Below are 16782 nucleotides of genomic sequence, written 5' to 3'. Positions count from 1 at the left end.
TGGCAAATAAGCCCATTAAAAGATGCTCAGCATCATTAATCATCAGGGAAATGCAAATTAAAAGTACAATGAGAGACCACTTCATACCTTTTAAAATGGCTAAAATTTACAAAGACAACCATACCAAGTATTGGTGAGGATGTGAAGCAGCTAAATCTCTCCTACGCTTACAGTGGGAATATAAAATAGTATATCTGCTTTGGAAAACAGTTTGGCAGTTTCTTAAAAAGTTAAATATTTGCCGGGGCGCCTGGGTGGCTCAGTCGTTGGGCGTCTGCCTTCGGCTCAGGTCACGTTCCCAGGCTCCTGGGATCGAGCCCCGCATCGGGCTCCCTGCTCCGCGGGAAGCCTGCTTCTCCCTCTCCCACTCCCCCTGCTTGTGTTCCCTCTCTCACTGTGCCTCTCTCTGTCAAATAAATTAATAAAATCTTTTAAAAAAAAGTTAAATATTTGCCTACCATGTAACCCATACATTCTATTCATAAGAATTTATCCAAGAGAAACGAAAGCCCATGTCCACACAAAGACCTGTACACTGATGTTCACATTAGCTCAATCTGTAACAGCCAAAAACAAACAACCCAAATGTCCATCAACAGGTGAATGGATAAACTGTTATCCCTCCAGAAAAAGTGTGTGTTTGTGGGTGAGATGGCTGCGCAGGTCGCAGCGGTGCGCGTAGTGCGGGCGGTGGCGGCGCAGGAGGAGCCGGACAAAGAAGGGAAGGAGAAACCCCCAGCTGGGGTCTCGCCGCGGGGGGTGAAGCGGCAGCGCCGAGCGAGCAGTGGGGGGGTCTCAGGAGAAGCGGGGGCGGCCGAGCCGGGACCCCCCTCTCGCTCCCCCTCACCGGCGGCGTCGCAGCCGCCAACATCCCGGGCCGCTGCCGCCAACGAATGCGGCCCCAACAGTCCCAGGCCCTGTCGAGCCTCTGCTCCTGCCGCCTCCGCCGCCACCTTCGCTGGCACCGGCCGGGCCCGCTGTCGCTGCCCCGCTACCGGCCCCAGGCACCTCGGCCCTCATCACCTTCTCTCCCCTGACGGCGAGCGCGGCCGGGCCCAAGCATAAGGGCCACAAGGAGCGGCACAAACACCATCACCACCGCGGCTCCGATGGTGACCCCATTTCCTGCGTTCCGCGCGATTTCAAGCACAAGGACAAGCAGGAAAACGGCGAGAGGACTGGAGGGGTGCCTCTGATCAAGGCCCCCAAGAGAGAAACACCAGATGAAAATGGTAAAACCCAGAGAGCTGATGATTTTGTCTTGAAGAAAACAAAGAAGAAAAAGAAAAAGAAACACCGAGAAGATATGCGAGGAAGACGCCTTAAAATGTACAGTAAGGAAGTACAAACCGTCTGTGCTGGCCTGACCCGCATCAGTAAGGAAATCCTCACCCAAGGACAAATAAATAGCACTTCAGGAGTTAATAAGGAGTCCTTCAGGTATCGGAAAGATGAACAGCTGTGCCGATTAAATTTGGGCATGCAAGCATATCGGGTACCCCAGGGAGTACAAACACCTTTTATGACTCACCAGAACATTCTATTTGTAGAAATTTCTTAAAAACAGGTACTAAATTTAGCAACTTTATTCACGAGGAACACCAGTCCAATGGTGGTGCCCTTGTCCTTCATGCTTACATGGATGAACTCTCATTTTTGTCTCCAATGGAGATGGAGAGATTTTCTGAGGAGTTTCTTGCTTTGACATTCAGTGAAAATGAGAAAAATGCTGCTTACTATGCTTTAGCAATAGTGCATGGAGCGGCTGCTTATCTCCCAGACTTCTTGGACTACTTTGCTTTTAATTTCCCCAACACCCTGTGAAAATGGAGATTCTGGGCAAGAAAGATATCAAAACAATCACCATTTCAAATTTTCACACTCAGGTCAACAGGACATACTGCTGTAGCACCTACCGAGCAGGTCCCATGTGGCAGATAAGTCTTGTTGGAGCAGTAGATGAAGAAGTTGGTGATTATTTCCCAGAGTTCCTTGATATGTTAGAAGAATCACCATTTCTGAAAATGACTTTGCCCTGGGGTACGCTTTCCAGCCTACGCTTTCCAGCCTCCAACTCCAGTGTAGGTCCCAGAGTGATGATGGGCCGATCATGTGGGTAAGGCCAGGAGAGCAGATGATCCCTACAGCAGATATGCCAAAGTCACCCTTCAAAAGACAACAATCAATGAATGAAATTAAAAATCTCCAGTACCTACCTGGGACCAGTGAACCCCGTGAAGTCCTCTTTGAAGATAGGACAAGAGCTCATGCCTACCATGTAGGTCAGGGGTTTGACTGGCAGAGTACAGCTGCTGTTGGGGTTTTGAAAGCTGTGCAGTTTGGTGAATGGAGTGACCAACCTCGCATAACCAAAGATGTGATTTGTTTTCATGCTGAGGATTTTACTGATGTTGTACAGAGACTTCAGTTAGACCTTCGTGAACCTCCGGTTTCCCAGTGTGTACAGTGGGTGGATGAAGCTAAACTAAAACAAATGAGGCGGGAAGGCATTCGTTACGCTAGAATTCAGCTGTGTGACAATGATATTTACTTCATCCCTAGAAATGTCATTCATCAGTTCAAAACAGCGTCAGCAGTGTGCAGCTTAGCTTGGCATATAAGGCTTAAACAGTACCACCCTGTTGTGGAAGCCACTCAAAACACAGAAAGCAGTTCTACCATGGACTGTGATTTAACTGGAAAGCAAGAATTAGAAGTTGACTCCCAGTGTGTGAGGGTAAAAACTGAATCTGAGGAAACATGCAGAGAGATGCAGCTTTTGACAACTGCTTCATCGTCCTTCCCTTCATCCGAACTTAAACTACAGCAAGATCAGATGACTCAGCCTGTTCCAGTTTTAAAGGTGGAAAGTAGACTGGACTCTGACCAGCAACACAATCTACAGGAACATTCGAGCACTCCTGTATGATATGTACATATTCAAACACATTTTTTAACTTTTTTAAATTTTGATGTGAAGTTATAGTTTTATAACTGGCTTAAGTTAAGTTTTATTGGAGAAATCTTGCCTATAATTCTATAAAGAGAAATGACATTCCACAAATGTCAAGCATATCTTTTTTACACAGATTATGCAAAGTTAAGAGTTGTATCTTATCCCGTTAGTACAGTATGTAATAGTGGGTCTGCTGCTACTTTCTGTTTTAAGGTGTGAGGTAACAATTCAATCTCTTCTTCAAATTAAACAGAATTCTCTGGAATAACAGATTCTTATTTGGTAAATTATTCACTTCCCTTAATTTTATCTTGCCTGTCTCTTGCCATATTTGCTGTTTTATGATAGAAGATCAGATTTATGCTTTGGTACTTGTGTCTTTATGGCACGGATTCAGTTTCTACAGTAAGAATGGCAAAAGTTGCAGGAAGGAGTTCTTGCATCTTGTTCATGGGCAAGTAAGTTCCAACCCAAAGAACAGGTAGTTTCTTTTTTTTTTTTTTTTTTTTAAATTTTTATTGTTATGTTAATCACCATATATTACATCATTAGTTTTTGGTGCAGTGTTCCATGATTCATTGTTTGTTCATAACACCCAGTGCTCCATGCAGAACGTGCCCTCCTCAATACCCATCACCAGGCTAACCCATCCCCCTACCCCCCTCCCCTCTAGAACCCTCAGTTTCTTTTTCAGAGTCCATCATCTCTCATGGTTCGTCTCCCCCTCTGACATACTCCCCTTTTCTTCCTCTTCTGTTATCTTCTTCTTTTTCTTTTTTCTTAAAATATGTTGCGTTATTTGTTTCAGAAGTACAGATCTGTGATTCAACAGTCTTGCACAATTCACAGCGCTCACCGTAGCACATACCCTCCCCAATATCTATCACCCAGCCACCCCATCCCTCCCACCCCCGACCACTCCAGTAACACTCAGTTTGTTTCCTGAGATTAAGAATTCCTCATATCAGTGAGGTCATGTGATACATGTCTTTCTCTGATTGACTTATTTCACTCAGCATAACACCCTCCAGTTCCATCCACGTCGTTGCAAATGGCAAGATCTCATTCCTTTTGATGGCTGCATAATATTCCATTGTGTATATATACCACATCTTCTTTATCCATTCATCTGTCGATGGGCATCTTGGCTCTTTCCACAGTTTGGCTATGGTGGACATTGCTGCTATAAACATTGGGGTACACGTACCCCTTCGGGTCCCTACATTTGTATCTTTGTGGTAAATACCCAGTAGTGCTATTGCTGGATCGAACGGTAGCTCTAATTTCAACTGTTTGAGGAACCTCCATACTGTTTTCCAGAGGGGTTGCACCAGCTTGCATTCCCACCAACAGTGTAGGAGGGTTCCCCTTTCTCCACATCCCCGCCAACATCTGTCATTCCCTGACTTGTTAATTTTAGCCATTCTGACGGGTGTGAGGTGGTATCTCATGGAGGTTTTGATTTGGATTTCCCTGATGCCAAGCGATGTTGAGCACTTTTTCATGTGCCTAAGAACAGGTAGTTTCTAAGGAAAATTCAGTGGCTCTCTGGTTTCTTAACAAAAGAGAAAGCACAGCACTTTCTGATCCAAACTGTCTTTTTTGTATCTGTTATTTAAAGCCCAGTGGATATTCCAATTAAAAATATCTAAAGATGGAAAAAAAAAACTGTTATCCATCCATACAATGGAATGCTACTTAACAATAAAATCAATGGATTCATGCAACAATGTTGCTGACCTTCAAAATAATTATGCTGAGTGAAAGAAGTCAGACAAAAATAGCACATAATGCCTGATTCCATTTACTTAAAATTCTAGGAAATGCGTATCAATCTCTAGTGACAGAAAACAGACCAGTGCTTGCCTTGGGCTGGGGAGGGCAGGAGGAAAGGATTACAAAGGGGCAAGGGGAAACTTTTGGGAGTGATGGATATGTTCATTACCTTGATTGAAATGATGGCGTCACAGGTATGTACATATGTCAAAATTTATCAGACTGTACACTTTATTTTTTTTTAAGATTTTATTTATTTATTTGACAGAGACAGCAAGAGAGCACAAGCAGGGGGAACAATAGAGGGAGAGGGAGAAGCAGGGCTCGATCCCAAGACCCTGGGATCAGGACCCCCGCCGAAGACAGACACCCCACCGTCTGAGCCACCCAGGCACCCCCAGATTGTACACTTTAAATATGTAGTTTATTGTAGGTCAATTCCCCCTCAAAAAAGCTGTTAAAAACGGAAGAGATAAAATATTTATAACATATGTATAGGATATAACAATAATGAAACAACAGAACACTCCCGTATCCATCACCCAGTTTGAAAAAGTAAATGTTACCAGGGCCACCTGGGGGGCTTAGTGGCTAAGGGTCTGATTTGATTTCAGCTCAGGTCATGATCTCAGGGTTGTGGGATCCAGCCCAGCCCAGGACTCCCCACTCCAGGGAGTCCAATTGAGATTTTCTCTCCCTCTGCCCCTCCCCCTGCTCGTGCTCTCTAAATAAATAAAATCCCTTAAAAAGAAAAAGAAAAAAGTCAATGTTACTACTATTTTTTAAAATTTCTGTGTTCCCTGACCAACGCTAAAGCCAAGGCTTTTTTGTTAAAAACAGATGAATGCTTGAAACTATTTTCTGTATACTTCAGGTTTTTATGTTCCCAAAGATGAATATTCTTGCGGACGATTTTTATCTGAATTAGATGACTAACGTAGCAGTCCCGCACAGTTTGAAGTTGAAACTTGCCCTTTAAAAAACAGGCGGGCCAAAACGGTGGCTCAAAAATAACCCTGTTGAGTTAGGAACTCTCCGGAGAGCCTCAGCCAAGAATGTAAAAGGGGTAAATTCTTACTGTGGCCAGGCAATCGTGTCTATTCACTTCCTCTTTTAAAAAACGGCGACGAGTAAGGAGAGGGACCAACGGGTAAGCAGGAGGGGGACACTTGGCAGCAGGCTTGTGGTACGGTTTTAGCAGGCTCCGACCACAGTCTGGTTTCTTTGCAGATATCTATGGAAGACCTGGAGAGGGCGGATGTGCGCCGTGCATATAAAACTGCAGCTGGGGCTCGACGGGAAGCCTGCTTCTCTTTCTCCCACTCCCTCTGCTTGTGTTCGCGCTCTCGCTGTGTCTCTGTCAAATAAAATCTTTAAAAAAAAAAAAAAAAAAAAAAACTGCAGCTGGAAACTCACAGTATTTCCCAAACAAACCCAGAGAGGGAGAAGCTAGAACTGCTGTGGAATAAGGGACTGTAATCAACTTTCCTTCTAAGGGAAGCTGGGAACCTTCTCCCTTTGCTTCGTGAAAACTAAGCCGAATCTTTTGCCAAACGCCTATAAATTAGGCAAGATGGCCCCTGATTTGACTTCAGCTGCGTCTCTCTCCCAGCCAGTTTTCTCCTCTGCAGCTGATTGGCTCTGGAGTGTGGCTCGAACTCTACCTTTAACAAAAGAGGCCAGGGCTAACGGGTCGATGTTTCGCCTGAATGATGGCGCTTACCATTTTTATCCTCAGGCTATTCGTCTGCATCCTGGCATTTCCCTTGTTCCTGCTTAACACTCTAGGCTTGTGGAACCAGATATGCAAAAAATGGTTCCCCTACTTCATGCTGAGGTTCACCGAGAGGTACAACGAGCAGATGGCAAGCAAGAAGCGGGAGCTCTTCAGCAACCTGCAGGACTTCGTGGGCCCCTCCGGGAAACTCTCCCTGCTGGAGCTAGGCTGCGGCACCGGGGCCAACTTCAAGTTCTACCCGCCCGGATGCAGCGTGACTTGTAGTGACCCCAACCCCAACTTTGAGAAGTTCTTGATCAAGAGCATGGCGGAAAACCGACACCTGCAGTTCGAGCGCTTCTTGCTGGCTTCGGGGGAGAACATGCCGCAGGTGGCCGATGGCTCCATGGACGTGGTGGTCTGCACGCTGGTGCTGTGCTCCGTGGAGAGCCAGGAGCGGATCCTCCAGGAGGTGCGCAGAGTGCTGAGGCCGGTGAGTGAGGGGTTGTGAGGAGGGCGAGTTGGTAGTAACCACTGTCACCAAGGGCAGTTCTGTCAATTTCAGGTGTCTCAGACATTCAAACATAAAAAGTAAAACTACTAGAGAAGGCACTGTTGAATTTTTAAAAATCTTAGAGTCAGAAAGAAGCTATAATGGGGCGCCTGGGTGGCTCAGTTGTTACGCGTCTGCCTTCGGCTCAGGTCATGATCCCAAGGTCCTGAGATCAAGCCCCACATCAGGCTCCCTGTTCGGTGGGAAGCCTGCTTCTCCCTCTCCCATCCCCCCTGCTTGTGTTCCCTCTCTCGCTGGGTCTCTGCCAAATAAATAAAATTAAAAAAAAAAAGAAGCTATAAAGGGAAAGACTGATTCTGAATACATAAAATTTAAAAACTTATACAGAGAATAAAAAAAATACTATAAACAAAGTACCAAAACATAGGAGTAGTATTTGCCAGGGATGATAGACAAAAAGCTTAATTTCCTTCATTTTAAAAGACATTACAAATAAAGAAATCAATAGGATTTTTTTAAATGTGTTTTATTTTTTATTTTATTTTATTATTATTATTTTTTTATATTTTATTTATCTATTTGACACAGAGAGAGAGACATCAAGAGAGGGAACACAAGCAGGGGCAGAGAGAAAGGGAGAAGCAGGCTTCCCGCTGAGCAGGGAGCCCCATGCGGGGCCCGATCCCAGGACCCTGGGATCACGACCCGAGCCGAAGGCAGACGCTCAATGACTAAGCCACCCAGGTGCCCCTAGGATTTTTTTAAAAATAAGAAAAACACAAAAGAAAAATAGGCAAAGAGCAAGAACAGAAATATAAATAAAGATAACCAATTACGGGGGCTCCTGGGTGACTCAGTGGGTTAAGGGTGGGACTCTTGATTTCTGTTGGGGTCCTAGTCTCAGGGTAGTGGGATTGAGCCCTGCCTTGGGCTCGAGCTGGGTGTGGAGCCTGCTTGGGATTCCCTCCCTCTCTCTCTGCCCCTCCCCCACTTTCTCCCTCCCCCTCTTAAAAAAAAAGGCAATTACATGATGAAAATGCTCAACCTTACGCACAAAGAAACTAAAGCAAGATACCATTTTTACCTATGATACTGTCAGAGGCTTTTAAGGTCAATATGGTATTGGGATTTGTTTGGGAGGCAGGATACCTCCATAACATTGGAGGAAGTGCCCTCTTTGGAGGGTAATTTTGATAATATTCAAAACTTAAAGTGCACATAGTCTTTTATCCAGTAGTAATTTATCCTATAGCTATACTGCACAAATATGCAAAAACTTGTCTATATGCAAAGACATTCATTGGAGTATTTGTAATAGCACAGATTGGAATTATCCTAAATGTCCATCAATAGGAGGCTGTTCAGGATGCCTTGGTGGCTCAGTCGGTTAAGCCTCAGCCTTCGACTCAGGTCATGATCCCAGGGTGCTGGGATCGAGTCCTACATCGGGCTCCTTGCTCAGCAAGGAGCCTACTTCTCCCTCTGCCTGCAGCTCCCCCTGCTTGTGCTTGCGCTCTCTCTGACAAATAAATAAAATCTTAAAAAAAAGCCTGTTCAAGTAAATTGTCTGTCACATAGTATAAAAGAATTCTGTGCATCTGTTAAAAAGAACAAGAGTTATCTATGTTAATATGAAAAAATACCCAAGAGATAACGTTAAATGAAAAAAAGGAATCAAAGCATAGACTATTATGTAGAGTATGAGCCCATTGTGCAAGGGCTTATACACACACACACGTATGTACATACACATATGTGTATATGTTAATGGGAATGATAGACAAGAAACTTTTTTAAACATTTTTATTTATTTGTCAGAGAGACAGAGAGCACAAGCAGAGGGAACAGCAGAGGGAGAGGGAGAAGCAGGCTCCTCACTGAGCAAGGAGCCTGATTCGGGGCTCAATCCTAGGACCCTGGGATTCATGACCTGAGCTGAAGGCAGACGCTCAATGACTGAGCCACCCAGGCATTCCAAGAAACTTTTTTTTTTTTTTTTTAAGATTTATCCACCTACTTTTGGGAGCGAGCACACAGGGGAGGGGCAGAGGGAGAGAGAGAATCTCAAGCGGACTCCATGCTGAGCATGGAGCTGGACATGGGGCTGGATCCCACGAACCTGAGATCATGACCTGAGCCGAAATCAAGAGTCAGATGCTTAACCAACTGAGCCACCCAGCTGTCCTGAAATGTTCTGATTCTTATATCCAAATGCTGAGTTCTTGTGTCCTAAGACTGGGCAGTAAATGGGCAAGGCTAGTAAGTGTTTTGCTTACAGCATTACCCCTACAAAGCAAGTAATGATTACCTCCATTTTCTAGCACGCTTAATGAGATCGCATTCTTGGTAGTCTTCCTTAGCTCCTGTGAAGCACCCACTCTCTGCTAAATATAACCAGGAGCTTTATTACAGTGTCATTTAACCCTCACAATAGTCCTTTATAGCAGATATTGTCTTCATGGTGTGTTGAGGAAACAGAGGTTAAGAAACTTACCCAGGGTGCCTGGGTGGCTCAGTTGGTTAAGCGACTGCCTTCGGCTCAGGTCATGATCCTGGAGTCCCGGGATCGAGTCCCGCATCGGGCTCCCTGCTCGGCAGGGAGTCTGCTTCTCCCTCGGACCCTCCTTCCTCTCGTGCTCTCTCTCTCTCACTCTCTCTCGAATAAATAAAAAAATCTTAAAAAAAAAAAAGAAACTTACCCAAAGTTACATAGATAGTAGGTCTGACTTTCTTTAATGCAAATATTCTTTTTTTTTTTTTTTTAAGATTTTATTTATTTAGGAGCACCTGGGTGGCTCAGTCGTTAAGCGTCTGCCTTCGGCTCAGGTCATGGTCCCAGAGTCCTGGCTGGGATCGAGCCCCACATCGGTCTCCCTGCTCCGTGGGAAGCCTGCTTCTCCCTCTCCCACTCCCCCTGCTTGTGTTCCCTCTCTCACTGTGTCTCTCTGTCAAATAAATAAATAAAGTCTTAAAAAAAAAAGATTTTATTTATTCATTAGAGACAGAGAGAGAGAGAGAGAGGCAGAGGCAGAGGGAGAAGCAGGCTCCCTGCTCAGCGGGGACTCGATCCCAGGACCCTGGGATCATGACCTGAGCTGAAGGCAGACGCTTAACCATCTGAGCCACCCAGGCATCCCTAATGCAAATATTCTTACTGCTGGATCACAGAGCTTGTCATTAGGGCCTTTTTATCTCTCCGACTTCAACATTTCTACCACTTTTGCTGGCTGTTCTTCCTCTGCCCATCTCTAAATACTGGAGTTTCTTTTTTGGTTCTCATTTCACTTAAATACAGCCCCAAGACAATCTCACGGACCACCCCCCCACACACACACACCAAAGTTTTCAACTACCATGCATACAGGGATATTTTCCAAATCTAAATATCTAGCCCAGATCTTTCTCTAACCCTAAACCTACATCTCCATCTCTGTATTCAACAGTCACCTAAGTGGGTGACAGGCTTCTCTAGCTTAACCTGTGTTACCCCAAGGGCGACATCGGCCTCCCCAGACCTGGGCCTCCTCTTGTTCTCATCTATGGAAAAAAAAATTTTTTTTAACCCACTCAGGAAATTCCCGATTTTCCATTCCCAAACACAGGTCTCATACCTAACCATAGAACTGGGGAAACTGCCACCTCTCAGCTCTCTGGAATAGGCAAGACTAGAGTAGCCAGAGGAGGCTAGGAAGAGTGTGACCATCACCCCGGGCTTTGGAGGGGACTGGGAGGTCCCTTTCCTCTACTCCTCACAGAGGTAGAAGGGGAGAAGACTTCCAAAGTCCTTCTGATAATATATGACCTCTACTGTGTCTACACTTCACCCACATTTATAGGACTGCCCTAGATGAAAGCAGCTGTTGCTAATTCCTACAGGACAGTGATTAACACATCACATCCACTGGATAAAATCCCTAACGACCCAGTGGTACCATGACTTCTTCAGTAATGCTTTTAGATGCTTCAGTATTTTAATTCATCATAGCATTTACATCCTTGTGACAATGGTACAAAAGTGTAAGACATGATTGTTTAGTCTCAGGCAGTGCTGGGTGTGGATTCAGACTCTCCCACAGGTTTGCAAAGCAGAGCCTAAGAACAATGTTCAGATGAAGTAAAAAAACAAAAACAAAAAAAAGTATTTAAAAAGAAGTTAAAAAAATTGTAATTAAAAGGCAAACAAACAACGGGGCACGTGGGTGGTTCAGTCGTTAAGCGTCTGCCTTCAGCTCAGGTCATGATCCCAGGGTCCTGGGATCGAGCCCCGCATCAGGCTCTCCCTGCTCCGCAGGAAGCCTGCTTTTCCCTCTCCCAACTCCCCCTGCGCTTGTATTCCCTCTCTCTGTCAAATAAACAAATAAAATCTTTAAAAAAAAAAAAAAGGCAAACAACTTGGGTGCCTGCCTGGCTCAGTCAGTAGAGCGACTGTTTTGTTTTTTTTTTTAAGATTTTATTTACTTATTTGAGAGAGAGACAGCAAGCACTAGCAGAGGAGGGGCAGAGGGAGAAGCAGACTCCCCGATGAGCAGGGAGCCCAACATGGGGCTCAATCCCAGAACCCCGGGATCATGACCTGAGCCGAAGGCAGACACTTAACAGACTGAGCCACCCAGGCATCCTGAGCGTGTGACCTTTGATCTTGAGGTTGTGAGTTCAAGCCCCATGTTGGGTGTAGAGATTCCTTAAAAATAAAATCTTAAAAAAAAAAAAAGGCAAACAACAAACTGGGGGGAAACATTTGTAGTATACTAAATGCTCTCACTAAGCAGTAAGAAAAACCCACCACCTGATTAGAAAACTGATAAAGGACATCAACAGACAAAGCAGAAGAGAAGTCCAAATCACTAATAAGGCTTAGCAAAAAAAGTTGTATATATTAAGAAATTAAAGATATGCATATTATTGAAAATGAAATACCATTTCACCCATCAAATTGGCAGGATACACAGGAAAAAGGATTGATGAGAGTCTGTTGGAAATGGGCACTCACACCATTGCTGGTATGAGTGTAAACTTGCAGTGACTCTTCCAAAGGACAATTTGACAACCTGCACCAACAGCTTTAAGAAGGCACAGACTTGGGCGCCTGGGTGCTCAGTCGGGTAAGCATCTGCCTTTGGCTCAGGTCATGATCCCAGGGTCCTGGGATCCAGGCCTGCCGGTCTTGCTGGGCTCCCTGCTCAGCGGGGAGTCCGCTTCTCCCTCTAACCCTCCCCCCTCTCGTGCTCTCTCTCTCAAATAAAAATCTTTTAAAAATAAATAAGAAATAAAATCTTTAAGAAGGCACAGACTTGACTCAGCAGTTCCACTTTTTTTTTTTTTAGATTTTATTTATTTGACAGAGAGAGACACAGCGAGAGAGGGAACACAAGCAGGGGGAGTGGGAGAGGGAGAAGCAGGCTTCCCGCCGAGCAGGGAGCCCGATGTGGGGCTCGATCCCAGGACCCTGGGATCATGACCTGAGCCGAAGGCAGACGCTTAACGACTGAGCCACCCAGGCGCCCCTCAGCAGTTCCACCTTTTAGCAAGTTATTTATTTGGAAATAATTAGAGATGGGCACAAAGATGTATGGATAAGGAAATTCACTGTAATAGTATTTATAATAATGAAAAATTGGAAATAACTTCAATGAGAATGATTAAGAGATGACACCTTCAGTGGTGTGAAATATTATGTAAAGAGCTTTTAAATCATGTTTTAGAATAATATTCAAGTACATAAATAAAATAAAGCAGATTATAAAACAGAAGGTACATTCTAGTCCTAGTTTTAGGGAAAAGATACATATTCATGTGATGTACACACAAAAAACAGTAGTTATCTTGAGATGATAGAATAGTGCTTGTTTTTCTGTTTAAACTTTTCTACATTTCCTAAGATCAACATATGGGCGAGGCAGTATTACCAGTCTCTGGAGCTAGACTGTCCAGGGTCAAACCAAACCCAATCTGACATTTAATAGGCTGTGTGACCTTGGGCAAGTTGCTCATTTTCTGTGTGACTCATTCTCCTCATCTGTAAAAATAGGAATAATACTTACCAAATAAGTTTATCATAAGGATTAAGCAAGTTGATACATGATAGGCATTAAAGATAGTACCTTGCATTCCGGAACTGCTGCAAGTTTTAACTATCATGACATATTACTTTTATGATCAGAAAATATGTGCTAAGTGCATTAGATTGGAAGCTGTGGATAAAATTTGACAGAAGGTGAGACTATTGGCCAAAACGGCGTCTTAGTAAGTGCTGATTTATCCATGCCTTCTCATGAAGTTAGCCTTTAGGGCCACTGAAATCGAAGCTTCAATCATCTTCTAAACTTGTTCTTCCAAAACTAAACTCCTGGTATTTTTTTTTTCTTTTTTTTTCTTTCTCAGGGAGGGGCTTTCTTCTTCCTGGAGCATGTAGCAGCGGAGAGCTCAACTTGGACTTACTTCTGGCAACAAATCCTGCATCCTTTCTGGTACCTGCTGTTTGACAGGTGCCACCTGACCAGAGAGAGCTGGAAGGCACTGGAGGGGGCATCCTTCTCCAAGGTCAAGCTGCAGCATTTCCAGGCGCCGCTGTCCTGGAAGGTGGTGTGCCCCCACATCTGTGGTTACACTGTGAAGTGACCCCTCTTTGGGAGCTTGGTGCTAAGAGGCAGTGAAATCACTCAAAAGAGGACTTGGGAAGGGAAAAGTGATAAGATCTTAATACTTCACAAACTAAGCCAAGAAATACTAACTAGTTGAAAATCCAAATCTAAAAGATCTTAATACTTCACAAACTAAGCCAAGAAATACTAACTAGTTGAAAATCCAAATCTAAATAGCCGAGGTCTTTTTGAAAGAGAAATCTGAATCTATCTGTTGTTCCTAGTAACGGGGCTGGTTTTCAAAATTAATGGACCAGGAAGCCACACCTAGCTCTGCCCAGCGTTGTTGTTTTTACTCCCATATTCCACTGACGTTTGCGTTCCTGCATTCCTGTCTTCAATTCTTTTTTTTTCTTTAATTTTTTATTGTTATGCTAATCACCATACATTACATCATTAGTTTCCTGTCTTCAATTCTTAAGATGAAGATTGTACTTGACACATTAGTACAGCCAGAAAAATAGCTGAGGCACTTAAGTTTCTTGAGTACATTTTCCTTATTACGTAGCAGATAGTTTGCTGCATGTGTTGAACTGTAGGTAAGGAAAAGGCCCACTGTAATTAGGAAAACCTTGGATAAAATTAGGTACGCTTTCTAAAAGCCCCTGAAACCGGGTGCCTGGGTAGCTCAGTTGGTTAAGCGACTGCCTTCGGCTCAGGTCATGATCCTGGAGTCCCGGGATCGGGTCCCACATCGGGCTCCCTGCTCAGCGGGGAGTCTGCTTCTCCCTCTGACCCTCTTCCCTCTTGTGCTTTCTATCTCTCATTCTCTCTCTCAAATAAATAAGTAAAATCTTTAAAAAAAAAAAAAAAAGCCCCTGAAACCTAGGCAGTCTGGGAGTCTGTAAAGAAGTAGACACATATTTGGGTGATTATTCTGACCAAATTTCCACTCCTGTTCCAAGATGATTTCTTTGTTCCTTGCCACCATGGAAACCTCTGAAAATCATAAGTGCTTTGAAAACAAGTGTTAGGTTGGTCAGTCAGAGGGATTAAGAATAGCATTTTCAGGGGCACCTGGATGGCTCAGCTGGTTAAGCGTCTGCTTTCAGCTCAGGTGGTGATCCCTGGGTCCTGGGATCGAGCCCTGTGTTGGGTTCCCTGCTCAGTGGGGAGCCTGCTTCTCCATCTCCCTCTGTCCTTCCACCCCGCTCATTCTCTCTCTGTCTCTCTCTCTCAAATAAATAAAATCTTAAAAAAAAAAGAATAGCATTTTTGGCAATAGTTCGTGTGTATGTTAATAAATTTAGTATATTCTCTGTAAAGTATAATGACTTTACAAAGGGACTATTTTAAATATGAAATCAATCAATAAATTCACATAGATTTTAGGAATGGAAATAAAGGGTTTATATCTTTGCTGGCTTGGCTTCATTTTTTTAATGTCTCTGGGAACGGAAAATTAAGCTATTGGAATATACAGATTTTTCCTTCTACTTCCAGGTAACTATAAACACATCTAATGGATTTTAGAGAAAGCAATTTTGGAAGGATCAGAATGAGTTTTGAAAAGTTCAAGTCCAGGGATGCCTGGGTGGCTCAATCGGTTAAGCGTCTGCCTTAGGCTCAGGTCATGATCCCAGGGTCCTGGGCTTAAGTCCCGCATCAGGCTTCTTGCTCAGTGGGGAGCCTGCTTCTCCCCCTGCCTGCCACACCCTCTGCTTGTGCTTGCTCTCTCGTGCGTGTACTCTCTCTCTCTCTCTGACAAATAAAAAAAAAAGTTCAAGTCCAAAGACCCCACTTTGTAAAATCCACTGAGTAGAAAGAAAGGACGCTTCTATTCTAATTCTCTTGAACATGAAGATAGTTATTGTTATGGTGAGGTTGGAATGCTCGGCTAAGGCCTCCTGAGCTCTATAATAGGAATCTCCTCCCTCTACAGTCTCCCCAAAGTAGGATCCTCCTTCACCACCCACCTCACTATTGGTTAGGTTAGTCTAGTGACTGAGAAATACGAAAAAACACGGGTTGACCTGCTGAAATGTTACCAGCACGCTGGAAGATAAATAATGCCAAAGTACTAAACACAGTCTTATCAATTCCTTCTTGTCTAAGTGGCGTGGCAAATGTTATCCTCACATTCTGCACAAAACTAAGACATGGAGAAATAATAAATGGAGTTTCTTACATTCCACAAGTTACTGAGCAGGTCTTAGGAGCCCTGATTCCCAAAACTACAAAGCCCGTTTCGACAGCATCGCTGCCGTGTTACCTCCTCACTGCTTTCCTCCACAGGCCAGAAGATACACAGTTACAGTCATTCCAACAGCCCGTGGACGTGACCTAAGCCCTGGCAAAATGGAAACACAAAAAGGCAAAACATGTCCAGCGTGCTGGTTAGGATTTCTTTGATTCCAAGTGGTACAACTCTCAACCAAAAAAAAGGCTTCAGTAGAAAAAGGACTTTAATGACTCAAATTAGTGGAAAGACAGGGACGGAATGCCTCAGGCACAGCGTGAGCAGGGCTCAGCTGATATTCTTAGAAGTCACATCTGCCCTTCTGTCTGCCCTAGCAGGTAGGGAGTCTGTGGAAGTAGTGCCAATCTTCATGCTTTCAGACCAGTTGGAGAGATCAAGTCTATTTTTGCAAAAACTCCAAAGTTCTGGATTGAGTCTCAGTTGGCTCATATTGGCAATACTGAGTCACAAGCCCATGCCTGAACCAATTATCATGTGTGGATCAGATGGATTATGCTGCCTGGCTCAAGCACAGGTCACAATGCCTTATTCCTGGGGCTGAGCACACCCAGAGCACATGAACTGAGACAAGGGGAGTTGTATATCCTCCAAATGAAAACAGGGCCTGTGGACGCCTGGGTGGCTCAGTTGGTTAAGCGCCTGCCTTCGGCTCAGGTCATGATCCTGGAGTCCCGGGATCAAGTCCCGCATCGGGCTCCCTGCTCAGCAGGGAGTCTGCTTCTCCCGCTCCCCACCTCTTGTGCTCTCTCTCTCTCTCTCATTCTCTCTCTCAAATAAATAAATCTTAAAAAAAAAAAAAAGAAAAGAAAAGAAAACGGGGCCTGTGACTGGGGAAAGCAGGAATGGATGCTGAGAAGGCACACCACAAATGCTCCTTAGAAACACACCGCTGCATTTTGATCAGACACACCCTCTGCTTGCTTTCCTGTGGTAGCTCACATAGTACCATGCAGGCTTCTCAGTAGGATAATTGTATAA

General features: G+C 44.3%; 2 protein-coding genes across 3 annotated transcripts; both read left to right on the top strand.

The window, feature by feature from the left end:
• The first annotated feature begins 603 nt into the window (after nt 1–603).
• Nucleotides 604–3196, top strand: LOC113922336 (lysine-specific demethylase 9-like). Its single transcript, XM_035729318.1, is given in 5 exon segments — nt 604–786; nt 788–1529; nt 1532–1813; nt 1816–2054; nt 2057–3196. Coding segments are annotated over 5 exon segments (2319 nt in total). The 3' UTR covers nt 2930–3196.
• Nucleotides 3197–5793: 2597 nt separating this feature from the next.
• Nucleotides 5794–14964, top strand: METTL7A (methyltransferase like 7A). 2 transcript variants are annotated; one of them, XM_027593568.1, is made up of 3 exons: nt 5794–5882; nt 6471–6942; nt 13345–14964. In XM_027593568.1, exons 2-3 carry the CDS (start codon nt 6562–6564, stop codon nt 13579–13581), a joined length of 618 nt encoding a protein of 205 aa, XP_027449369.1. In that variant the 5' UTR covers nt 5794–5882; nt 6471–6561; the 3' UTR covers nt 13582–14964. The 2 variants fall into 2 exon arrangements, with proteins under 2 accessions (XP_027449369.1, XP_027449368.1); XM_027593567.2 differs by lacking the exon at nt 5794–5882 and having other exon boundaries at nt 6179–6942.
• The last annotated feature ends 1818 nt before the right edge of the window (nt 14965–16782 follow it).

Source organism: Zalophus californianus, chromosome 9 (assembly GCF_009762305.2).
Source record: "Zalophus californianus isolate mZalCal1 chromosome 9, mZalCal1.pri.v2, whole genome shotgun sequence".
NCBI classification, from domain to species: domain Eukaryota; kingdom Metazoa; phylum Chordata; class Mammalia; order Carnivora; family Otariidae; genus Zalophus; species Zalophus californianus.
This window is presented reverse-complemented; position numbering and strand designations above follow the sequence as displayed.

Bases quoted from the DNA above. Each gene is read 5' to 3' on its own strand.
- METTL7A (XM_027593567.2), top strand. From the start codon at position 6,442: ATGATGGCGCTTACCATTTTTATCCTCAGGCTATTCGTCTGCATCCTG. The intron at 6,943-13,344 runs GTGAGTGAGGGG...TTTCTTTCTCAG, and splicing joins TGCGCAGAGTGCTGAGGCCG to GGAGGGGCTTTCTTCTTCCT.